Raw genomic sequence first — 25,539 nt, forward strand, 5'->3', positions numbered from 1 at the left:
TGGGCAGAAGTCGCCGTGCCAGACATGCATTCCTGTGTTCCCTTGGAAGAAACGAGACAAAAAACCTGCTTTCTCGTCAAAATGCTGCGACGGGGGTTGTACCAAGAGAGTCTGGAAAGGTTTGAAGATCAGTTTTCATGTGTTTTTGCCACCTCCGTTCGTCCGAGAACGTGGATAGTAGCCGTGAAAAGGGCAAACCAGACGCTGTCGAACTACAATTGCGTGCGCGGGCAACACTTTGTGGTCGCCAGATGTATTTGCTTTGTTCCAACATAAACGAGAAAAAACCGCCAAGTTGTCCGAACCACCCACGGGTTCAGTGCGTCTTCAAATTCACACGGCCGCCTGAACGTTCAAACTTTAGTCTGCTCTTTCAAACGTCTGCTTTTTGTCTTCTGCTCGTTCAAACAAAAGCGGCCCGTAGACCAAACTTTGACCCGGTGATTGCAATAAGAAGTAATTGCAGACCTCAAAAGACTTAAGTAGGCTCGGTGTAAAAAGTAGATACAAGATGTTGATCATTGGTACCGGTGGTCATCACCGACTTGTTACGCTTGGTCTGTTCCCGCTTCCGATTTTCAGTATCGACGTCGATCATCGCCGCTACCTTCTACACTTTTGCAACACGAGCGACGTCGCTACCGAAAATAGCTGGAAGAATCTCATCATGGTTTTGGCGTCCATTCTGCGGCGTTCATGCGAATGAATCGCCGCACGTCAAATTATTTACGGAAAGTTTAGCGGCGTAACGAGCCTTGATAATTTCGCTTAAGCGATTAAAGTGGTAAGACATTGCGATGAGGACGTAGAATCGACAATTCCAACGCGAAAAAGAGTAGGCAGACTCACACAGACATTCGAGTGGTTTGTTGACGCGGGACGCGGTGCTTCTTGCCCGTACCCCATTACGCATGCGTCCGAACTGTCGTCTGCTCTTTCAAACTTGGCTGCTTTTTGTCGTCAGCTCGTCCAAACGACAGCGGCCCGGAAACCAAACATTGACCCGGTAATTGCGATAAGAACTAAGTGCAGGCCTCAAAACACTTTTGAAGGTTGGTTGGGGTAAGTAGGCTAAGTGTAAACAGATACAAGAAGATGTTTATCATTATTGTTACCAGTGGCCATCACCGACTTGTAATGCCCGATTCTACTTGCGGTTTTCAGTATCGAAGTCCACCATCTCAGCTACGGTCCGCGCTTTTGCAGTCCGAGCAACGTCGCGTCTGAAAACAGCGAGCAGAATCTCATCGTGGGAGTCAGGCTTTAGCGCCCATTCTGCGGCGTCCACGTGAAATGAATCATCATCATCATTTATTATTCCTTGAAGGCCCAGGGGGCATTACACAAGGGAGTGAACACTTAAAAAAAAAAACAAGTAACAAAACAATTTATCTACAAAAACACGCTGTAATCTAGTTATGGGTTAGAAAAAATAAGCTAATGGCTGCAGAAAATTTCTTAGTATCAGATAAGGTAACAATTACGTCAGGCAGTGAGTTCCAGTCGTCAATGGCCAATGGTAGAGTAGACATTTGGTGAGTGACGGTTGACGATGAAATCGGACGGAGTTTACAAGAATGGTCGAGACGAGGGAAAATGCGGTAAGGAGGTGATACCAAACTTTGTCTGAGATGACTGTTGTAATAAAAGATCCGATGAAGAAGAGAAAGACGAGACACCCTGCGGCGGTGAGAAAGAGTGTCAAGGTTAGCTGATTGGCGAAGTCGTGATATGCTTGCGTATGGGGAATAGTCGGAATAAATAAAACGGAGGGCCCTGCTTTGAACGGATTCCAGGTTGTTAGTTAGGTATGCCTGCCACGGTGACCATATGGAAGAAGCGAATTCTATATTTAGTTCTGACCAAGGTAGTATAAGCTAGTTGTTTTACGGGGGATGTAGCTTGTCTGAGGTTACGGCGAAGAAATCCGAGAGTGCGGTTAGCATCGGCGCACGTCACATTATTCACGCAAAGTTTTGCCTCGTTAGTTTTGCTGAAGCCGCTCAAATAGTCAGACATTGTTAGGAGGACGTAGCATTAACAATTCCAACGCGAAAAAGAGCACGGGGACTCCCACCGACGCCGACAACAACGCAATTCAATGGTTTGTTTATGAGCGACGGCGGGCTTCTTGCCCACCATCCACCGCGCATGCGCGGCGCCGGTGGCGTCCGCTAGGGGCGCTCCGGTTTGTTTGTAAACATAAGTTGGTGTATGCACCTTTTCACCCTCCGCCGCATGGGCGCTGCCATCTTGGAATCACGTGATGCGGCCGCCATTAGGTTGCTTCAACTTGTTGCTCCGCTCTCCCGTCCGCGCCTTGGCGGATGCGTTGAATTCGTGTTTTCGTCGCGTTTCACCGCGTCTCTTGCCTTACTCCGTAAAGTGTCGTCCGATACTTATACTTACCATGTAATTGCATTACATCATTATGCGCGCAACTGCTGTAGTTGATTTTGTAACACGTTTTGAATATTATTTACCGTCGGCGTGCGGGATACGTGTGAAAAGTTTTTATAGGAACAGGAATCAGCGTTAGCACTTGCGCCCATTGAATACATATATGACTCGAAGAGAACCTCGAGGGTTCAAATACCAATAACTTATCAGAACTGAGGTTTGGTTACTAATAAGGGCGGACCATTTGCAATAGGGAAGCCCAATGTTATTATATATACGTCAATGTGTTCCTTCTCTGTCCTTGTCCTTGTGTGCGCAACTGTCACTATGTTATTATATATGTATGAGTGCGCATTGGTGTCAAGGAAGAAAACAAAAACACTCAGCGTAATTACCCACGTGTTTTTCCTGAAAACATGTTGTTTTGTAGTTCCAACAGATCGAAAACAGTTCCTTTTGATTACACTAGGAAACTAGTGGACAAGGCGCGGGAACAAACATTTTGTTTGCATTATTTTTAATGCTAGAAATAATGGTACCTTAACATTAGGCAAATTGTTTGTTCGCAATATCACACGTATATCTGTTTTACGTTCTTAATCGCGTGTGTGATATAAGCATTCGCTTTATCGGTTTATTCATGAATTCCACGGAATTGTATATCGTGCTTGGTCCCATGTCCATAGTCTTTAAATTGCTTAAGTCATTTTTTGATATAACCATGCAGATTCAATTAATTTATTTCAACACTAATATTTGGACTCCCCGCGCAAGAAACTGCCACAGACAACTTGATAGTGCCTATGATTCATAAAATGTGACGCCGAAAAGAATTCTGCATGAAAATCACCCAAGTGCAGCCGGTTGTCGGCTTCGAATAGGGAGTTACTTTCAGTAGATGGCGACGTCAAAATGTGCAAAGCGCATCGTTTCAAATCAGTGAACAGCTTTCTACAAAGGTCCATTGGGTGGCGCGTGGCGTTCGACTTCAGCCAAACTTATCGGAGATAATTTCTTTTGCGCTCTTCAATTTCATTCGGCAAATTTTACAGAAGATGGATATCAGACTTTATTTGAATTCTGGCATTCACAATTATCTTACCATTCTCATACCTTGAGAACGTCGTAAGCAAATGTCCATATAACAAAAAGTTTATTTCATAAGGCCAATATTTTGAAATGCTGTAAATGAGTACTTTAGTTAAGGAAAGTTTCTAGTCAGCCTAGGCTGGTCTGTCAAAATATTTGTCGAGCGCTTAATTTCTTTAAATAAAACAGGCCGAGACAATATCACTTTTTTACATGATCTACGTGATTATATGAAACTTTTATAGTCATTTTAAAAGACGTTTCCAGTCTCGAAGTTAGAAAAGGTTGGTGTACGAATACCAAACATCGAACAGTAAACTTGTCAGTTCATCTGTTCTTGGTGATTCAGCAGATTGTTAATCATGTTGTCGACCTGATTTTTTCACTAAGCACTCATGCAATATATTCTGTTGCAATATAAGATGATCAGTTCAATATCTGACTTGAGCGCGAGCTATCTACTTCCGTACCGCTCGGTGCATGCACAGCCAAAGCACGGCGGCAGGCAGAGAGCGCACGCTGCAGGAGGAGCTTGTCCTGCTCTTTATTTTAGTTTTTTTCTTTTTGAAATTAGTGTCCGCAGGTACGGTCGTGGACAATTGTACTTTTCCCTGTGCATCAGCGCAGTTGTTTCACCGCTGAACCTGGCCGAAATTAATGATGGACGGAATCAGACGCATAAAGTGTTAGTAAAAAAAGGTCGCAATTTAGGCTCGAAACCACTTCGTGGTTTGCCAAGTGGCTCAATACTATTGTTTCATTCGCTGTGTGCTACTAGGAAGAAATTCATATCGCAAAATTAATCGAAAGTGGCTTAAAACAGCATCACAATCGCGTGTACGTTGAAACCGAAACCGACCAAATTGAAGCAACCTAATGGCGCCGAGTGCGCCAGCGCCCTCTACCCGACGGTCAGGCAACTACTGAAATGAAAAGGTCTATAGCAAAAGACACTCGACATGAGCATCTGTTTCATTATCTGCTGCACAAACCACTGAAGCAGTCAATGGAGCAGACGATGTTGCAGGCGATGTAGCAGACGATGTTGCTCATCCGGGCTAGCTAGAGGGCGCTGAGGGGATCTACTAGTGATGACGTTTAGAGGAGGAAACGCGCAGGCCTTGTGTTCTAGGTGGTATTGATTTACCGCGGCCAAAAAAGTGGTCCCTCGATTTCCGCCTGATGACGTCATAAAAGTGTCATGCTGTCGCCGGTCGCGACCCTGGCGGCGTTCCAACAGTTATGGTGTATGTAGCAGATGCCTGTTCTGCTGCAGGTCTCTTTCCACTGTGACAGTTCACGGAAGCTAGTGCAGCCGGAAGTTGGGACGCCTAATGGGACGCCGTGACGACAGCGACACTCGCGTTCGCTCGTGCTTTTTGCCAGCATTTCTACGGCCAACCGCCAGGATCGCGACAGGCAACAGCATGACACTCGCGTCATTTGTTGCCATATCGGGACCACTTTTGATGTATGGGCGGGTTAGGACGCTGAACACACCAGTCGAAGACGCGCTCCAGGCACCATAGTAAAAGGGTCTATGGTTTGAGTTGCTTTCTCCACTTAAATCTAGGCTCTCTACGGAAATATAGCAGAAAGCGGCGGAAACGACTGCAGCACCATCTATGTAAAATAACACAAACTGCTTGCTCTAACTAGTGCGGCGCCATCTATGTAAAAGAAGACAAACTGCGTCTTCAGTACACCAGTGAATAAACAAAACAAACAAAAAACAAGCCAATGCAATCCATCCGCGCGAAACGAAGCACGCGGAACGACGTTCGTGCGTGTCTTGGTGTTCTTGTTCTCCCATTGACACGGCTGACACCATCACACCATGGCCTATTCAAGTATTCTTTCGGACCCGTACTGTCTAGCCTTGCTCAGATCTGATGAGATAGAAACTTTGTTGCTGCTTCAACTGCTTGAACGAAAACCGCGCCGTAGGTTGTACGCGTCAAGAAACGGCCTCCTCGACATAGATGCCATGCCGGGCCAAACGTTTCGCCGCCAGTTCCGCTTCGAGAAGAGGGATTTTTCTGTGCTCGTCAAAGCGTTGCAGCTGCCCGAGTACGTGACTAGCGCCCAGGGAGTGCGCGTCTCTGCTCGCGAAGCCCTATGCATGTGCCTACGCCGACTGGCGTACCCCAACCGCCTGTGTGACCTGCAGGAGTATTTTGGGCGCCACTACTCGGTCATTTCGAGCGTGTCCAACAAAGTGATGCTGCACATCGAGACGAAGTTTGGATTCCTCCTGAACGACCTGACCTGTCACCAGTGGCTGACCCCAGCACATCTGCGGGGCATGAGCGACGTAAGCTTTCCGGCTCTGATGGTGTTGGGCGATGCACCAATGCGCCGTTTCCAAACGAACCCGCGCAGAAAACGGATCCGCCTGAGGTGATTAGTCTGCGCATGCGCAGTGCCGACAGCAGCGCCACCGCAGTGACGCGACGTCAGAGGGCTGAGTTGGTGCCAACATTACTAGATTACTTCACTTGTGGAACTCTTGCGGAAGGCGGTACCCCCCCTCATTCACTTCAGTCTGCCTGGCGTCGTTCGAAGTGCCATCTAGATTTTCGTTTTATAACTGCGTTCTATAGAGCTGCATAGAGCAGAGCTACAACACCATCTAGACGCCGTGCTTCGAAACATACATATCCCACAGAATACACTGCAGTTACCAAAGCAGCCGTCCAGCGCGTCGAGCGACGCCAGGCGAATCGTGTTGAGTGAGGGGGGGTACTGCTCGTGCATGCAGCGTCTATGAGCAGTTTCGTAACTGAGCTAATCTAATAACGTTGGTTGGTGCCAACCACTGATCTCTGTCTACTTGCTGGATCGCGTTTCACCAGCTCCGCCTATGGACGGGAATGCGGCCACGGTCGGAAATCTTTTTGGTAGAGTTATATTATCTCAAGCCATCATACTAATATGGCGGACAGCGCTATGGCGGCAGGCTGCCATAGAAATAGCCGTGGGTCTAGTATGCTACCGTAGGTGATATTTCGTGCTTGATTGAAGTTGTTCGACGAAGCAGATTCTTGAAAGCCGGCATGAACGGTCGCCCCATCTTTGAGGACCCGGCGAAAGTTCTACGGAAGCGTAGCACCAGATGAAAACAGCACAGCTCGCATCGAAAGCAGGCTCCGTACCGGCGTCTGCTTTCGATGCTTCTTTTGATGCGTGCTGTTATATAGTGCTGTGCTGCTTTTCCCCGGTGCTGCGATTTCGTGAAGCTTTTACCGGGTCTTCGAAGATTGGGCTACCGTTCACGCCTGGTTTCAAAAATATGTTTCGTCAAACAATTTCAATCGAGCACGAAATATCGCTCACGCTATTTTGCTGGCAGCCTGCCCCCACAACTGCCACAACGCTGTCTGCCATGGATGGATGATAGTGGCTGCACCAGCTGTACATTGGCTAGAGGGAATATAACTATACCAAAAAGATGGCCACCAGTGGCTGCATTCGCGGAGCGGGCAAATGCAATCCAGCAATTGTAATAAGCCATGTTTACGTGAATGCGACTTAGTGGCATCGAATCCAGTTGTCGCATTCAATGTGGTCATGTAAACGGCATAATGCGCAAAGAAAGTGCATCGCATTCAAGTCGCCAGACAGAGGGGATCGAGATGGCGAGTGTGCATTCATTCAGCCCATGTAAACGGAGGTCGCATCGCATTTTGAAACGGGTAGGATTTTGGGAAGGCGGTCGCCGCGGGAGCGAGTGAACAGCTGAGAACATGGCAGCGGCCTACCTCGTCGGTGGCGCGGAGAGTGGTCCAGTATGGTCGCCCGCAATTTTTTCCTGAGAACAAACACAAGCTTTTATTGCCATCACAAGTAAGCGGAATATAGCGGAGCTGCTCGGTGAGTTCGGCCCCTGTCCAAGCCTTGCGAAGTACGACTTGTGCGTCTGAAGGGGTGCCAAAGGCTTCGGCGCAAGCACGAATGACACTGAGAGCTCCGAGCACTGTAGAGCACTGCATGGTGGCGCAGAACGAGCAGTTCCTACCTCGGTGCCGTTCCTGACTGCGGAGGAGCCTTTCGGACTCGGGGTCTGGTTGGTCCGGTTGCGATCGGCGAGGTCTGGCGCGGCGAAGCGCGGAGGCTTCCTGAAAGCGTGCGCACACACATTGCCTCTGGTCCAGAGTGACCTGGCGGCCCGGCCTGGAGCCCTAAACGCTTGGGTTTTGATGTTTCTTCTGTCTCGTAGCTTCTTCCACAGCACCGAAGACAGCGGGCACAATCTTTACGTTCACTGAATGCGTCTAAGGGCCTCCACGTGCGATGCACCAGAAAACGTGGTGCGGCTGGTGCCGGAACTGCATAACTTCGAGCTTTGACACAGCATGGCGCTACCTTCATGTATGGCTTGGTGCGCGTTCATGTAAATGTTGCTGCGTCGGCTTCGTTAGAAGAACGAGTGGAGTCGATGCGCTGAAGTCGCTTTCATGTAAACGAGGCTATAGAGATCAGTGGTGCCAACGTTATTAGATTAGCTCGGTTATGGAACTGCTCATAGACGCTGCATGCACAAGCTGTACCCCCCCCTCCCTCACCATGACTCGCCTCCCGTCATTTGACGGACCGGACGGCTGCTATGGTAACTGCAGTGTATTTATGGAATACATACGTTTCAAAGCGCAGCGTCCAGGTAGCGTTCCATTGTACTCTATGGAAAGCACAGTTCGTAAACGAAAATTTAGATGGCGCTTGGAACGACGGGAGGCGGACAGAAGTAAGTGGGGGGAGGGGGTGTGCCCCCGTCCGCGGGAGTTCCACAACTGAGGTAATGTAGCAACGTTGGTTGGTGCATGCCAAGGCCACCCAGAACAATCAAAGCCCGTGCATTGGAATTCTAACGTCATCACGGCGAGATTGAGTGCCAACAGAGGTTGAACACGAATGTTGTGTCAGCATTCGGGTGGACTTTGTGCCTAATCAATACGTCGGACTCGGGCCCAATCCACCCTTTTAGTAAATCGCCGGTTCGAGCTGTTTGGGCCGAGAACGCACGTGCACTCCAGGAGCCCTGGCACGAGCCTGTCACGATTGCTCGTGAATTCATAGATCATGATGCTTTGTTTTTAAACCAAAACCTCTAGAACCATCATTTAGGAAAACGTGGATTGCCGAGTTGGTGCCACCCTGGGGAGATGATTCTCTGTGGTGGTAAAGGTGGCCCTTCCTTACGACAAAGGTTAATTTAATTTCTATCGAATAACATTAAATTGTTGGTGAATCAGGTTGCAATCCTGACTATGAGCATCGCGCCGCGCCAGGAGTGGCACGCAATGATTGTCCGATCAGCTAATGTAATTTGATGGAAATTACATCAAATTTTGCTGTGTGGCAGAGGCATTTTGTATGAGATTCGTGATATTAAGCAGATTGGTCCTAACGGACACATAAACCTGAGCAATATTCAATGAAACATTTATTAGTTCCTTACAACAATAGCGTGCGTGAGATAACCCATCTCACTGACCATTCTCTATATCACTTCAAGTGCGAGTGTAACACAAACTACGAGAGCAAGCTCTGGGCTTTCAGTGTTCCTGTCTAGCTTGCGTTGCGTGTTCATGTAGTGCAAACATTATCCAGGCCACATGCTCGTGTTTGTAGCTTCAGCTACGCTCTTATATAAAAAGAAATAAACTGCAGTTAGAATTGTTGGCAATGTGAGAACTAAAACAGTTCTTGTACTGCGACACACTTAACCTCATTTTAGTTTCTATTCCTTTGCACATTTAGCTACAATTTCTGTTTTATATGCATTCCTTAAGTTTAATTTGCACAATTTTTGTATTGAGTGCTCCATTTGACATATTCCTTGCTGCATATGCATGAGGATGGCCCAGCCGTACAGTGTGTGCCCAAAAACGCTTGCGGGATATTTTTCACTGCAAAAAATAAACTACACATCGGCGAACACTCGGCCTCCTTCCAAGTGTAGTGCTGGCGACCCGAACCAGATACCAAAGTTTCAGGTCTAACCGTTGTCTTATCCCAAAGTTATAAGTGATTTTTGGAAACTTTCAATGGGGAAAAGGGGGCTTGTAGATGTAGTTCATGCCATTCATCGTCAGGTATTCGTGGGCTTTGTCGGCCACCAGTTTCCCGTAAAAAATTTCTTAAAGGTCACTTGTGACTTTTAAATGAGATAACGGCTAGTTCTGAAACTTTGGCGTTTGGTTTGGGATCGCTAAAGCTATATCTAGACGAAGACCGAGCGGTCGGTGGTGCATAGCTTATTTTTTCGCTGAAAAACACGCTGTGAATAATTTTGCTGGAGCCATGTATATGTAAAACCCTTTACAGGCAGGGAAAGTGCTTAAACGTAAACTCGCCCACATATTCTCCGTGATTGCTTTTAGGCCGTCCATCGCAAGGGGGCTCCACTACAAAACTGCTGGGCCTTCATTGAGAGCACTGCGCAACCCATATGCCGGCCTTCGGAGGACCAACAGATCTACTTCTATGCCCGTAAGGGAGTCCACGCCTTGAAGTACCAGGCCCTCATGTGCCCAAATGGGCTGATCTGTCAGCTGGACGGTCCCTACCCAGGAGGTAGGCACAATGCTGGTGAGTCACAGGCTGCACCCGTAAAATTGGGGACGACAATGCCACTTGCACTTTGGAAGCGGATTGAGCCATATCCATGTAACCTTTATTCACGACCCCAGAAAGGGGGGCAAGCGCTAGCCTCTCTTACGATACACTAAGTTATTATGTAAGGATTGCTAAAGGCCCTGTCACACTGAGGCAACACGACGGCAACAGCAACACAACACGTTGTCCAACAGTCGGGCAACTTGTTGCTCGCTCCCCGTGTTGTCCGACAAGCCTGTCACATCGCAGCAACAGCACGACAACATGGACGACCCCTAAAATGTTGCCTCGGTATGTCAGCTTTTGGCAACAAAAAGAGCAGCAACTTGTGTTAGACAACGTGTGTCGCCCTGATTGCTGGCTGAGCAAATTTCGGGCCGGCAACACAACAACATAGATAGCTTCGATGGTAGAGTTAGTCCCCTATCAATAAAGTCTTGCTCAAACAAAGGCTTGGAATACATTATTTAACAATAATCAAAACTGGCGTGCAGCTAAAATATTTTCGATTAATATTTTTGCTGCATAGTTACGGAAAGCGATTTTCGAAATGGTCACAGCTACGGTCGGGAACGTTCAGACGGGTTTTGAAATCAGAACTGTCAAGAGACCAGCTCACATTACTGATAGTGAAATAAAATGGCTTGCCTACTCACCCACTAATAAAGTATAATAAAAATAATCCAGAAAACCAAAGATTAAAAAATCAAAGCATAAAACGACCGCTCTGATCATGATTGTTGATGCTTGGAACTTGGAAACAGCTGCTACCAGACACCTGATTTGTTTTAAAATTACCCAGGACCTTTTGGGGGAATGAAGCGATCACATAGCAGGCGGTAGTCCAGTAGACTGTGTTGAAAAATATTTATTCCACCGATTGTTATGAAGGCCGATGGTGTCGGTGTCGCAGTTTTGAAGCAGTGTCAGTTCAGCTCAACACCACGTAACAAAAGACGCTTTGGGGTACTGCCGGTGCTAATGCAATTTTACAGTAGAAATAGGAATTGCATGAAAGAACCGGACAGAAACACTTCATACGGTGGCGTGAATCCCGAACATATATCAGCGATGTCACTTTTCTCGGTTAGGGCTATCTGCTTTGTCAGTGAATAAACAACATTTGATAAAATAAAGAGCGGAAAATACTCCCCATGTCAAGTTTTCTAATCACAGTCACTGGTTGATGTCGTACCGTAGTAATTCCCGGCCCCTTGAATGCACTAGCCTTTTGTAGAGTCACATTTCCAGCGATTCTGCGCCGCACACGAACGAAGGTAAACAATCAAGTTGGCGAAGTGTTCCCCGTGTTGTCCTCGCCGTCAGCGCGGTGTGATAGGGTTGTCGGACAATAAATCGGGCAACACGGTTGCCAGGGGCAGCAACATGTTGCCCGACTGTTGTTGTTGCCTCGATGTGACAGGGTCGCCGGCAACACGACTTCCCCGTGTTGCCGGATAGAGTTGTCCAACTGTTGCCTCAGTGTGACAGGGCCTTAAAAGCTTATATCTACTGAAATTTCAGTGCGGAGTGCTAGTTATAGCAAGCACGATCTATGTTATACATGGTATTCCAAGGTAAACGTAAATGAGCAACGGCGGAACTTCCTGTGACCTAGAATACTTCCTGTTCACGAGCTTATTGTGTATGTTTCAATGAGCAAGAATGAGCAAGCGCGTCTTTTAAGTTGCTTTGGTGGAAAATCAGAAAAGGTGTGTATGTCGAAAACTAGACAGAAGGTAGATCAATCTGCATTTCTGGATGATACGGTGCCAAGAAAAAGCACGGCATCTCGTTTTATTTGGCCTCCGAGGCAAGTTACGTGGCCCTACCTGATGGCCCAGTGGAAACTCTTATACATGCGAGACATTCAACAAAGTTAGACGGCCAAGAATCAATCAAGGCGTGTAATTGCTTCGTGTTTTTCGGGTATGGGAGCGCGTGTGTGAGAACATCATCACTTCATCAACTGCGTGGCGTCGCCGTGAGTGTTTGAGCGAAACTATTTTATGCCTGTCGAACATAGTTGAAGGAGGGTGCAAAGGAGTGTGCCGCTCGTGTTTGTTCGTGCCCGGGAAAAAGCGAGAGGTGTAATTTCGACGACGAGCGGAGATATTGTGATTGGGGCAAAGCCGTCGCAGTGTGTACGATTGCGCCACTCATTCCCCGCAAGAACCAAGCGGCATGTTTTCGACGACGAGTGGAGATCATGATTGTGACAACATCAACCTACTGCGGCGATCCCGTGAATGACCTTCACGGGGATTCAGATGCAGATGTAGTTGTTGAAGGCTGCTTTAGACTCTAGAACACAGGCAATAAGGTAAGAAAACTATTTTTGCGTCCGACTTGTAACGATCAACCGAGACTCCTTGGGACATATCACATTTGTTTGAATTGTTCTGTTTAGCCAGAGACACAAGCTGTGTTGTGTTTAAAAATGTGGGCGAGTAATAGCGTCGAAAGGATGGTACCAGTGGATTCTGATTCACGTCTTGCTTTCATCTTGCTATGAACAAACGCTTGATTGCATGCCAAAAAGAAAAAAATCTGGCTCTCGAACTTCGAAATTGACAGGTCTATAATTGATGTAGAACCGAGCCCTAGGTTAGGTTTCGTGCAAAAAGATCTCTCCCATTTTGAAGTCCTCTACTAACACAAACTCTAAAAAGCTTTTTTTTAAAATTTTCTTTTTATAGTTTGTTGGTGGATTTTTTGCTAGAGTTCGTTCAGGAGTCCCACATAAACTGTCTGTTCACAAACTCACATGCACACGAAAATTAATGTCAGCAAGCGATTCTACTATAAGGTAAAAAAAAACAATAAAAACTAGGGATGCCGCAAATTCGGTTCAAATTCGAAAGGTTTCAATATTTTTGAACCGAACTGATGTTCGAATTTGAAAGGTTTCGATATTTTCCAACCGAACTGATGTTCGAATTCGAAAGGTTTCTATATTTTCGGCCGAGGAAGGTCCGAATACGAAAAATTCATAACTTCCCAAAATCATGGAATTTAGAATTCGAGAAGTTCGAAGCTTTCACGGTTTCTAAAAGTTCGGGTTTGATTATTTCGAATATTTGTTTTCTTGAGGTTCGATAAATTCGAAGCTTTCAAACTTCTTTAATTTGAAATTCGAGAGATTCGAATGTTTCAAATTTCTTTGGATCTAAGATTCGAAAAATTTGAACGTTTCGAATTCTTAAAGAAATAAAGTTTGATAAATACAAAGATTTCATATTTCTTTCTACATAAAGTTTAAAAAGTTCGAAAATTTCAATTCCCTTTTAAGGCCAAATTCAAAAAAATAAAAACAAAAAAAACTTCGAAGTTTTCTGATTTCTTTGAAGTCCAAGTGCGCAAAGTTTGAAGTCCGGTTTTCATGTTCCGACACAGTTTCAGTTTCAAATAACGTTTTCACGCCTCACTGGTTTTCACGAAATCAGGTTTAGAAAAGTTCGGGTGTGTTATTTAGACTGCGCGAAGTTGGTCAGGCAATTAAATGAGACGACGAGCGTCCCGGATGTGCTGGAATATTTGCCAGGGCAGAGTGACGTGTGACAATAGATCAGTAATTGTGACCGCCAGCCCGGGGTGGTCATTAACGTGCATCACGAAATAGTGATCCTACGAACACACTGTTTAACGATACTCATCCAGTTCGAAACGGCCAGGGGCAGGCAGGTGGTTGAGGCTCAGAAAAACCTTGAAGTTATCTGGCAAACTGCCCCCAACCCCCTTGCACGCTGGTAGTAATCCGATCGAACGCCGCTTGAGTGACGCTGGCATATAGTAAGTTTAGTTTGTGCATGATGCAAAATCCTGAGACTGGGAATGAAATTTGAAAGAAAAAGCGTAAGAAGGCAGAAAGAAGGGGACAGGACAACGTCTCAAACTCAGCTCAGGACAACGTCTCAAACTAAACTCAGCTGAGTTTGAGACGTTGTCTTGTCCCCTTTTTTCTTTCTTCTTACACTATTTTTTGCGAATTTCATTCCTAGTTTTGGGATTTTGCATCATGATCAACATACACCAGCTCGCCTGCACCTTGACAATTTTTTTGTTTGTAATTGCTTTGGAGTTTTATTTTCTGGGGTGAGAGAAACGCCGAGCGAAAAGCACAGAAGCTGACGCAACTTGAGGTCGAGGAGCATTCTACCATACCAGTGGCGTCGAAAGAGGAAAAACGGGGGGAGGGGGGGGGGGGGGGGAAGCTTCAGTCTTCCCCCCCCCCCCCCCCCCCCCCCCACCTCTCCCAGATATTTCGGACTGTTAAAGAAGACAATAAGGGGAAAGAGGGCATTGTCGAGCTTATCTTAAATCGCTCTTCACTGCATAAAAGATTGTGTAGATGGTCATTGTTAGAAACTCGTTCTCAGAAGGCACTACTCATCACATGCTCGGTGGCTAGGAAGTTCAAAGCTGTGTCTTTTCGACCTAAATAACTGTGCCATTGGTAAAAAATAATGAATAAATAAGCATAACAATAAGTGCGAAAATAAAAAGCTGGAGAGAAAAAAAAAAACTATCAAGAACCCACTGGAAGTGTTGTATTCTTGCATATTCAGGCCCAGAACTATGAAACAAGTTTCTCCTACCAAAATGTGTACAGGTCAAAAGGAACACGCCGTAAAAACATAAAATGAGAAAAATTTTTTTTTTTTTATGTTGTGCTGAATTTGAACAATTCTAGAAATCTTCCCCCATCAGTCAATTTATTCATCAACGTAAAAAAAACAATAAATACATTATTTTGTATTCTGCAGATGGTAATGATATGTACTGTCTCTGGTGTTAATTTAAATGCGATACCCGAAACAATATAGGCGAAAAAAATTACCAAGTTTAAGGCATAATAACCCGTAGGTACATGTTTGGATATTTCTTCGAAACTCGACCTGAAGAACAATAATCATATCTTAAGACGACACTTACCTAGGCTATACATAGATCGTTCTTAAAAAGTTTAACATCTCTACCATAAATTGCTTCGGCTATAGGAAGCGAGCAAGCCGGCCGTGTCGCGGCGGTCGCCTATTGTTCGCCGCGACCTGGCGGTAGCCGCCGCAGGAGCATCGGGCAGCAATGGTGACGAACAGCACGGCGACCAGTGTCCCCGTCGTGATTACGACGGAATTTAAGGCAGTTACGAGTTCGGAAAGTTCCTTCGGAAGACGGTGCCGCCGGCTCAGAATCATCGCGAAGTAATAGCAACGAACAGCACAGAGGACAGTGGGCGGCTAAGAATCCGGAAAGCTTCTTCGGTAGCCGGCGCCGAATCATCGGGGGGAAGCAGTGGCGATTGGCATGCAGCACAGCGGACAGTGTTCCCGGGGTGATTACGACGGGGTTTAAGGCGGTTACGAATCCAGAAAGCTTCTTCGGTGGTGCCAACATGACGAAGAGAAAACTGTTTCATGAATCTGGCCGCGTGTGCGACGTGAAGGAGGTCCGTTTCGGCGGACAAGTGGATGTCACGGAGCGCCATACTCTGCAAACAAAATTAAGCGCGCCCGTAAAAAAATTTTGTTGGCGTTGAGTGGACTGCGGTAATTATGTATGTTTATTTCTGAATCAGCTTGACAATAACTGGGCGATTTTTTTTTCGCGCCGTTCCACGATTCTCTTTACTATCTTCCTATAGGCTGATGGAAACATCCAACGGTAGGCTTAGGAGGGCGACCGCATTCCGCTTCTCGATTCCGGTGAAGTATTTGCTACATACTTTAGAGTTTGCCGTCGGTGTCGATGCTGTTCCATCGTCGCTAGAAGAGAAAAAAAGTTAATTGTATTATTCGTCAGCAGCTTAAACAAAGCGCGAACTGGAAGGTAAGAAACGCCACTAACCTGTATGGATGCACAAGTCGTACCCAGGTCGCGCAGTACTCCGCCTCGTACGGCTTCGAAGGGACGATTAGTACTTCGTGCAGTGCGCGATCTTGCCAACCACGCAGCAATTGTTGCGGCTTTCTTGGTGCGGAATAGCCATCTCAGAAATTACAGCGCTAACCCACTACAACGCACAACCAACGCAGCGACTGGCAGAAGATGCCCGATGCAACGGACCCGTTTGCCGCTAGGGGCGCCCTGGTCGGGGCTTGAATTAGATCCGCACGGTTCCTATAGACCTTTGCAAAAAGAGCTCTCTGGCCGCCGCCATTTTGCGAATTGAGCGACCCGTATCGGCCCGAAATTTCTCCCACCTGCCTGAGCTGGGGAAACCCGGTCAGCGTGACTCCCACCTGCATTGTGCATCTGGAGTTCGCAGGCTTTTCTTGGAAGTTTTTACTTTACTTGCCTGTTAAGGATGCTTACTTTTTGTGTGTTTTCTTCAACTGTGAGAACCAGGGAATATCAGGGCTCGTAGCCTGCTCGGCCTTCGCAGGAAACGGACGAAGAGAGCGAACGTCAAGCAGCCTACGACGCGGGCAGTTCGACGTTCTTGGAGGATTATTTCCGTTGAGATAATCTCCAAAAAGCCTTCCCGGCTTGTGTTCCGGGTCTTCGCGAAAAATAGCTGATATGGTCGGGTCCGGGGTGTGGGGACAGAATAGACGCGTTCGTTCATTTGCTTTGAAGCTGTGCAAAAAAGCTGCTCTCTTCTACATGTTCCCCAAAACACACCGGATTCCGTCCGATTGTCATAAAGTGACTATCGTGGACACTGTATATTGGATATGCTGTGTTATTTGAGACCTTTCTCAAATCCTGTTCGGATAACGCGACACCGTGAGGTACGTACAATATATGTTGTTCAATTGATGAGGCTCGTTTAATTTCATGTTGTGGGCGGGGAATATCCATGCAGTTCGGATTTCCTGTGTGGTCAAATATTTTCGACGGCTAAGACCTTTGTTGACACGGATGAGTGTATGGTGCCGTAAAAAGATCAACATAAAATGAAACAAACATTCCAGTAGCACTTGCTCTGTCCCGTGCGGAGTCACCGAAACAGCTTCAATTTCTTTGTTTTTGTTCCCAAAATAGTACAATGCATTCTTAAAAACCCCCCAAAAATTCTATTCACCATAAAACACACAAGAAAAAATAGAACGCGGCAATTTAGCCTCCACCAGCGTCCGGAAGTGCGTCTACGCAGGCTGCCACAGCGCACTGACAAGAAACTCCACAGCCCAGCGCAGTCGGGCAACACTGATGTACCCTCTCAAAACCGGGGGCGCGCTGTAAATTGCTTCGTTCGAGACTGCTGCTGGAAAGGTCTATAGCGCGCTTCAAATATGGCACAAACGACCATTGTCAAAAACCCGTCGTCCTTCCTCGCTCCTTTGGGAATCTATTTCTTTAATACCAAGCATGCCAGATGATTGAAATAAACGGCATTGTCTTTTGCAAGACCGCATGTAAAATTGCGAAAAAAATTACGATTGTACCTCATTGCTTGAATTCAAATGAAACCGCCCGCCGGTCTTTCGAAGTTAGACTAACTTCGAACTTTTACCCTAAAAGTTTGAAGTTCGTCAAACTTTTGAGTTTTCAGGAATCGGAAGTTCGACAATTTTCAAATTCTTTAGATTAATAAGTTTGAAAGTTCGAAAATTGTCGAATTTCTTAGCGTAGAAAATTCGAAAAGCTTCGAACTTTTTAGTGCAAGAAGTTCGAAAGTTTTAAAGTCATCAAATTTTTTAGTCTATCAAGTTCGAAAGTTCGACAAGCATCGTGCAGCGTAATAAGTTCGAAATTTCGAAAAGCGTTGAACTTCTTAGTTTTATAAGTTCAAAAATTCGACTTCTGTCGAATTTCTTGATATGGAAAGGTCGAAAATTCGAAATCTTTCTAACCTTTTGAACCGCTTGATTCAATCATCGAAACTTCAGTTCGAAAAAAGTTTGCGGCATCCCTAATGAAAGCTATTATTTTATATATTAAATATTTAATGCAGTACCAAGTTCATCCGTATTATGAAAACCTATATTCAGGCTAAAATAAAAAGTGATATCTCAGCAAATATTCATCATTCTTTCAATCAATCTTTATTTGCATAAGAACTCAAGTGGGGGGGGGGGTCCGTTCGATCAAGTATCTTTGCTGTCCGAAAAAGTCGGATGTTTGCTGCTATGTTTGTTAACAGGAATCTATTTGTCTTTTAGGACAAATAAAGGCATGAAAAGAACAGTTACAGAAAGCATGATGTGACAGTTACAGTAGGGTGGCCAGCTTTGTTGGTGTGTTTTGCCTATGGTTGTTGCTTCAATCTTCAGCTAGGCTAAACAACAATTTCTCCCCAGCAAATTTAGAGGTCCAATCTGCGAGGTCGTTGCCTCAGTCATTGGGGACGACTAGCATTTGTCATATTTTCTTGAGGTTTCTCCCTTACAGCGCGACTGCCATGGCCTACTGCTGGTGTGCCACTTATGCTGCTAACTTGTTTTGGAGTTTGCAGATGCGTCGTCTCTGGCATGTCATCTGTCGCTTCCACACTTGGGCTTGGGCAAGCATCTTTTTCGTCCCCCGGCTCTGGTTGGCTTTGGTGGATGGAGTGACCAGTATGTAGCTGGTCAATGTGTCGATTCCAAGTGGCTTCTCTGACTTTTACTTGGTATAGCCGGTTCTTCTCACAACTGTTCCAGGTACCCGCTTGCTCAGGCTGCAGTAATCTCACACTGATACGGGGTCTCCTTCCAAAAAAAGAGTGCATTTGTCTGTTCTGAACAAGATTTTGTTTTGGCTCCATGTACATTTGTCCGTTCAGATATTGTCGCAGAAGTGTCGGTTCAGTTCGCAGTTCACGATCGAAAAACGGTTTGGCAGGTGCCTCACCAGTTGAACAATGCGGTGTGGCGCGATATGCCTACAGGAAGTTTGCCAGCTTTTTTTTTGTTGAGCCTTCCCCCTTCATGCTGTGCTTGAAGTATTGCAGAAATATTTCTGCAAGTTCATTTGTCGCAGGCTGGTATGGTGCACTGAATGTGTGCCGCACGCCATTCTCCTTGAGAAAGGTCTGAAATTCTGCCACAAATTGGGGACCATTGTCAATGACAATGCGTTCAGGAAGTCCATTCACTCTTCATATGAATGCAAACAGCAGAAACATAGTGCATCACCTGTGGCCCTGCTCACAGTAGCACTGGCTTCTGCGACATGCTGGAATTATTCTAAAGGCAGATCCGGCCCTTAAACGTGCCCTCTCCTGCAATATTCGCCGCTGCAACCGTTTCTGGGTACCTCTTCCCGCATTCCAAAACAGCAAGTAGGTCGCTAATGCTGGCTGTCATTGACGACGTAGCAGACGCCATCCTCTTTGTGACCTCAGTTGGCGGAAGTGAGCCACTCGAGGTCAGTGAGCTCAGTTTTAGTTCAGCTATCGTTGGCAGCTCAAAGAGGGTTAGTACTGCCGTGTAGAACTGCGACCAGTCACGATTGAGTCAACTGTCATTGGCTCGAGGACACCTGAGAGTGCCAGTGTAACAGGGGTGTTATTACCATATTTTTAGAACTGTAGTCCGCTAAGACAAATTTTGGTCGAAAAATAAGAGCTTTTGCTTATATAGTCTGCACCTATACTCTGTTTCGTACATAGCGTGCAACGCTGAGAAAGGTACTGAAGTAGTGCGCATGAAAAAACAAAAAAATGTGTTACTCCGCGCGTTTCGTGGACGAGCGGTATGAGGCGCTGCTCTGGCGATACTGACGTCTCGGTAGCGGTGGCTCAAATCCACTTAAAGCGCAACTTTTTTTTTTTTTTTTTTTTACCTATTTTTTATACATGACTTTGCACATTGGGGACATGCATATTTCAGTTCCTCTTTTCTTCTTGTTTTTTTTATTTATAAGGGGGTAGACTAGGGGCTGGTGTTCCGCTTAAACCCCGCGCCGGCCTCGTCAAAACGGAAGAATGTTCGTGACTTAAGGCTTTTTTACTTCAAGCCGTTTATTTACATGGTACCGTGAAAATCATAGAGTACCTTGGGAGTGCAGTGGACGGTCCTTTATATAACGAATACTGGGATTAGGGGACCGTACTGCCATTGGTCAGACGGCTTGACATTCCTTCCCGTGATGTGACTTAATGGAAGTCTCCTTCAGAGTCAGAATACTCGCCGGTGTATGAGAGTCATCCAGACTACAGTATCTCGCTGCTCTGGTGCCGGCGCCCCCATGAACCGAGAGTGATTCGCAATAGACGCATACACAACACACGGCACTCGAGGTCAGGATTGAGTGTTGTTTCCTTTTCGAGGAAAGCAGGGGCCTCGGAATACAGCCACGGGCATGTGCGTCGTCCACTTAGGCTATCAAGGTTAAGGTGCCTCAGGTAGACGGAGCCGACCAAGGTTACGGTCCCGCAGGCAGAAGAAATCAGACGCGTCGGGATGCAGCCACGGGCATCGTTCGCCTAGCCGACCAAGGTTAAGGTCCCGCAAGCAGACGGAGCCATAGACACGATTCATCACTGGCACGGTTCATTCTTGAGGCTTGTTTCATTTTGAAGCCATAAGGCCGATTTTAACACCAGACATAACAGAAGGCAGTTCACAACACGGTCCGTGTGCTCGAAACTTTCACGTTGCGAGGTCTTCGCTTCGGGGACGCCACCTTGCTAGATAGACACTGCGCCTTGTACTTCGTGACAGTACGGGCCCACACTCCTGTGTCGTTACTGACCGTCTCCAGGACTTCGAAACGCGTTTTTGAACTCGCGTACACATTGGCGATCACCTGTTTGCACTCTTTTGAGATCTTTGCACTACGAATCTTTGAAAATATCCAAGCAGGGTGGGAAGCCTCCTGCGTAAGACGCCATCTTCTCAAAACCGGCGAAGCAGGAGCAGTTGCACAACCCAAAAACCCGAAGCGGTTGCCGCACGAACGAAAACGGAAAACAATTTACAGTAGTTTACATTATATTTTCCTTTTTACTGAAAAAAATTGTTGTTCCGTCGAAATCATAACGCCACTATCAGTTACTAGCTCCGAAGATGCACATTTTCGTCTTTTTTGTTTTTTTTACAGGGGCAGCACTATTTTATGGGGGGAAACGTAGGCGGTCGGCGGCAGTGCAAACCGGTGTGCTAATTTTGGCTGCATTGCACGCTATGTATGAAACGGAGTGTGTGCATGCTCGACACATACACAGGACACCTTGAAAAATGTCTGCTGTATTAATGCACAAAAAGTGCTCATCGTGCAGAAATTATCGCTAACATACAGGGGGATCCAAAAGAAACCTTAATTTGTTTGTACAAAATCGTGTTTATTTTTTCACGTTCAAATTTCATTCACCTTCAAAGTACTCTCCAGCCGATGCAATACGCTTGTCGAGATGTTTATTCCCACACCATAAAAAGCCTCTAGACTCGTCGATCATGATGCCTTTCATGCTCCTGCTGTTTTTTCTTTCACCTCGCCCACGTCGGCGAACCGTTTTCTCTAAAAACTGTTTTCAGCCGGGGGGGCAGGCACATAGCCAGGATTTTGTTTTTTGGGCGGGGGGGGGGGGGGGGGGGCACTTATGACAAAATGCTGTATGAGGGGGAGGGGGGGAGAGGAGGTCCCAGCAAAATGGAAAATTTCGGGGGGCTTGGGTCCCATGGCCCCCCCCCCCCCCCCGGCTACGTGCCTGCCGGGGCGAAAAAATAAAAGCCACACGAGGCAAGGTGGAGTCAATAGGGAGGGTGGTCAATGGGGGGGTCATGCCATTTTCAATGAAAACTGAACACTTAGTGCGGTATGGGCAGGTGCGTTGTCATGGTGGACGAACCCGTCTCCTGTTTGCCATAGCTCGGTCTGCTCAATCTACGTGCACAGCGCTGAGTGTTCAGCAGGTTTTGACCAGAAATGGCATCACCCCTTCCTATTTACCCAACCCTGCCCCGTGTGACTTCTTTTTTGTTTCCTTGGATTAAAAGAAGTTATCAGATGGAAATGGTGTGCCGATGTGTTAAGAGGTGAAACAAAAAATGGCGGAAGTACTCAAAGGCGTCAAAATCGACGCGCTTAAAGGCTGTTTTGACAAGTTATTTCATCAGGCGGAAAGTACTTTGAAGGTGACTGTAATTTAAATGTGCAAAAATAAATACACAATTTTGTAAAAATAAATCCTGGTTTCTTTTGGGTCCCCCCTTGTAGTCTGTTGTTTCTGAAATCACTCTCGTCTCGTCGTAATGAACAACCTTGATAACATAAATTCTTGTATAGTCTGCAACTGCAGCTTGTCTGCATAAAATTTCAACTTTTAAAACTGCATAGTCCAGAAAATGTTGTAGTCTGTTGCTTATCTTTGTTCTATTTGTGACAAGTTCTTGGAAACACTGTTTTATGCCTTGCCTTCTAGTCACATTATTTGTGAAGTTTGTGTATATGCTGTGCTTTCAGGAATCCTTCGTGAGAGCCAGCTGTATGACAAGCTGGAGCAGCTGGTCCAAGGAAGCGAGTTTGCAGTATATGGGGATCCTTCCTATCCTCTCCGCCTGCTCCTGATGACACCCTACGAAGGATCAGAGCTGACGAAGCCACAGGAGGGGTTCAACGCAGGGATGAATGCCGTGAGACAGGTGGTTGAATTGGGATTGGGGAAAGTCGTGGCCCAATTCGCCTTCTTGGACTTTGGACAAAATCAAAGGATGCTACTGCAGACGGTGCCGCGGATGTACAAGGTCGCTGTGATCCTTGCTAACTGCCATTCCTGCATGTATGGCAACCAGGTCTCGACATACTTCGGCCTGGAGACACCTTGTCTTTTCGATTACTTGCAACCGGCTGGGCAGTGAAACCAGGTTTTATTGTTTATTCATTGGCATTTTTCAGGAACCATATTTTTTTTTTTACTGCCTTGAGCTGTGTTTTGCAGGCTGCTTTGCTCCTCTTCTTGCCGCAGCTCACCGGCCTGTAACTGCATTTCTTGCTCACATAGCTGAGACTTTTCCATTTTCTGTTCTTTTAGTTCACACTTTTTTGCCATCTTTGTAGTTTTGCCTGAAGGTGTACCTTCTCCAGTGCCATACATTCAAGCTCCCATTCTAGACTCCCTCTCCTTGAGGTAACTCTCATTCCGCCAAAAAGTTATCTCGTGGTTCACACTTGGCTCCGTCGCTTGTGACCTCGTTTTCCTGCAAAATTACATTTGATGTGCTGTTTGGCAGACTAAAACCACAAACCAGCGGCATTGTGTTCTTTTTTTGCCTACAAGTTAATAAACTGATTATGTAGTCACATGAATAGTCTTAAGTTATTCTGCACCGTCGTTAGCTTGCTTCTGCAATGGTTGTGCCCTGCATCCTGAATCCTGTGCACTGCCGGCTCATTCATTTCTTGTTCCCTGTGGGTATAGGCTGAAGCTGCTTGAAGCTCCAGCAGTGTGGCTGGTGCGGCCCGCTGTCTCGGGTAGCCAGCTTTCTTGAGCCTGCTCAGCTGCAGTTACTGGGTGCTGTAGCAATTGTGGTGCTGTTCTACACTATGCGTTTTCCTTGGCTTCCGGATAAGATTATCTGGAGTCGTGCGGGACTGTATTTCTTTTCTTTGCCCGGCTTTGATTGGTACAGGGTTGAGTGCAGACATTTCATTGAACGGCGTCATTGAACATTGTTTCATTGGAGCCGTTTCATCGAACACAGTTTTATCAAACGCCATTTCATCAAACGCCATTTCACCAAAGCCGTTTCATTGAACGCCGGCAACTTGAGCAGTAGTAATTCTACATCTAGGAAATATTTTTCTTTTTAGTGCCGGGAGGGTAGCAATGTTTTAATATTTATTATAATTCATAAACTTATATGTGTGCAAAAAAAAAAAGAAACCTTTTTTTGTCACCTTTTTTTTAGTAAATGATGACCTCTGTTAATGTGGCCAATAAGAAATGGGAACACTGCTGACACTTTTTAAAGCTGTGATCATCAGGTGCAGTGATGAATGCACGTCTGTTCAAGGGCATATTTATCTTCGTCCTTGAGGAGACCTATTCTGCTTCAAGACGAAGCCGTCCTTGAAGCAGTGATCTGTCTCCGTGTCCCATGATACGGGGGAAAAAAAGACGTGTCTCCCCTCTTCGTTAATTCATTGTAACCGACAGGACCATGAACCTGCCGGATATTCGACACACAGAATATATACTGCATGTTGAAGATCCCACAGGCCGACGGTTCTGTCTGTTACAATAAATTACCGAAGAGGGGAGATGCGTTTTTTTTTTAGGAACATATATGTTCTTGAAAAGAAAGTTATTCTCCTAGGATAGAATGAAACATAGGTAAATCGACAAATACAAAATAAAAAAGGCGCTGAGGAGAATAGCTGTTTATCTCCTAAGAAAGTGCCTTTCACGGGTGAATAAATAGAGGGATGAAGTGGAAAAAAGTGTGTGGCTGAGAACAGCCACCTACCTCGCCAGAAAAGAATAAATAGCGTATTCACTCAAATTTTGATATGATACCTTCTATGATTCAGTAGCCAACTTTTAGGTGGACAAAAAATTTACCGGGTAGTAATTCTATTTCTGGTGAATTTAGAGTTGCGTTAAAACTATTTCAAAAGCAATAGTAAATTATGTAAAAGGTATTGTATTACTCTAAAATTCAGTAAAAGGAAATTCTATGAAACGGCATCAAGTGACTCATTGAAATGGCGTTCCATGAGATGTCCACTTATTCGATAAGATAACATTCGAGGAAATGTCCGGTACCTGTAAGGGTCATTATAAGCCAGACTGCTTTTCCAATAAACGGACATCGTCTTCCAGTGGCAGAGAGTATATTTTTCGGCAGCCGTTCCTTCGTCGAACCGCCGGAAACGTAACGGTGCCCTCGCAACCACGTCGTCGATATACATTTGTTAAAAAAAAAAAAAAAAAAAAAAAAAAAAAGCTGGAATGCTGTTTTTATATCATCTGTGCCCGCTCCAGATGCTATCGACCCTGAAAAATGTGTGACATGTCACAAAGGGCTGGTTCATCATGTGTATCTCGTAAAACGTTTGCATTAGTGATTGATGTCTTGGTTGAACAATGCAACCCTGGCTGTGGCTAAAAACTTGCTGCCTTATATATTTCTAGTCCTTGGGGAGGAGCACTCCATGTGTACGATGTTCATACCACAATCTTGCGCAAGGCTGGGGCTAGGGGGGTAAGCAGCATCACTAACACCGAAGAAATCCTACCAGTGAGATGAGTACACAAAGAAGCGTGGCATGAGGGCAAGGAAAAAAATCTGCTGGTGACATGAGCTTGTAACAATACTGCTGGTGTACTCCTACAGGTGGTGTGAATCTTGTGTTACTATCGTAAAGGGCCTTTGGCTTTGCCTCCACGTGGCCGGACAAAAGCTCACCGGACAGAAGCTCACCGGACAGAAGCTCACCAGACAGAAGCTCACCGGACAAAAGCTCACCCATTTTTTTCACAAACCCGGGCAGAAGCTCACTTGGAGAAAATTTCATGCTGGTCTTAACACGAGTGCAGACAACTTAGGTGCGTACGTGCGA

At 46.0% G+C, this 25,539-nt stretch overlaps 1 protein-coding gene across 3 annotated transcripts; it reads left to right on the top strand.

The window, feature by feature from the left end:
• On the top strand, positions 1-23,276 carry LOC115324409 (putative nuclease HARBI1). Of its 3 annotated transcripts, XM_040502787.2 has the most exons (4): positions 1-119; positions 5,660-5,803; positions 9,873-10,080; positions 22,441-23,276. In XM_040502787.2, the coding sequence occupies exons 2-4, from the start codon at positions 5,711-5,713 to the stop codon at positions 22,833-22,835; spliced, it is 696 nt and encodes a 231-aa protein (XP_040358721.1). In that variant the 5' UTR covers positions 1-119; positions 5,660-5,710; the 3' UTR covers positions 22,836-23,276. The 3 variants fall into 3 exon arrangements, with proteins under 3 accessions (XP_040358721.1, XP_040071360.1, XP_040071359.1); XM_040215426.3 differs by lacking the exon at positions 1-119 and having other exon boundaries at positions 5,109-5,803; positions 9,873-10,065; XM_040215425.3 differs by lacking the exon at positions 1-119 and having other exon boundaries at positions 5,116-5,803.
• The last annotated feature ends 2,263 nt before the right edge of the window (positions 23,277-25,539 follow it).

Source organism: Ixodes scapularis, unplaced genomic scaffold (genome assembly GCF_016920785.2).
Source record: "Ixodes scapularis isolate PalLabHiFi unplaced genomic scaffold, ASM1692078v2 PGA_scaffold3__209_contigs__length_174095766, whole genome shotgun sequence".
NCBI lineage: Eukaryota > Metazoa > Arthropoda > Arachnida > Ixodida > Ixodidae > Ixodes > Ixodes scapularis.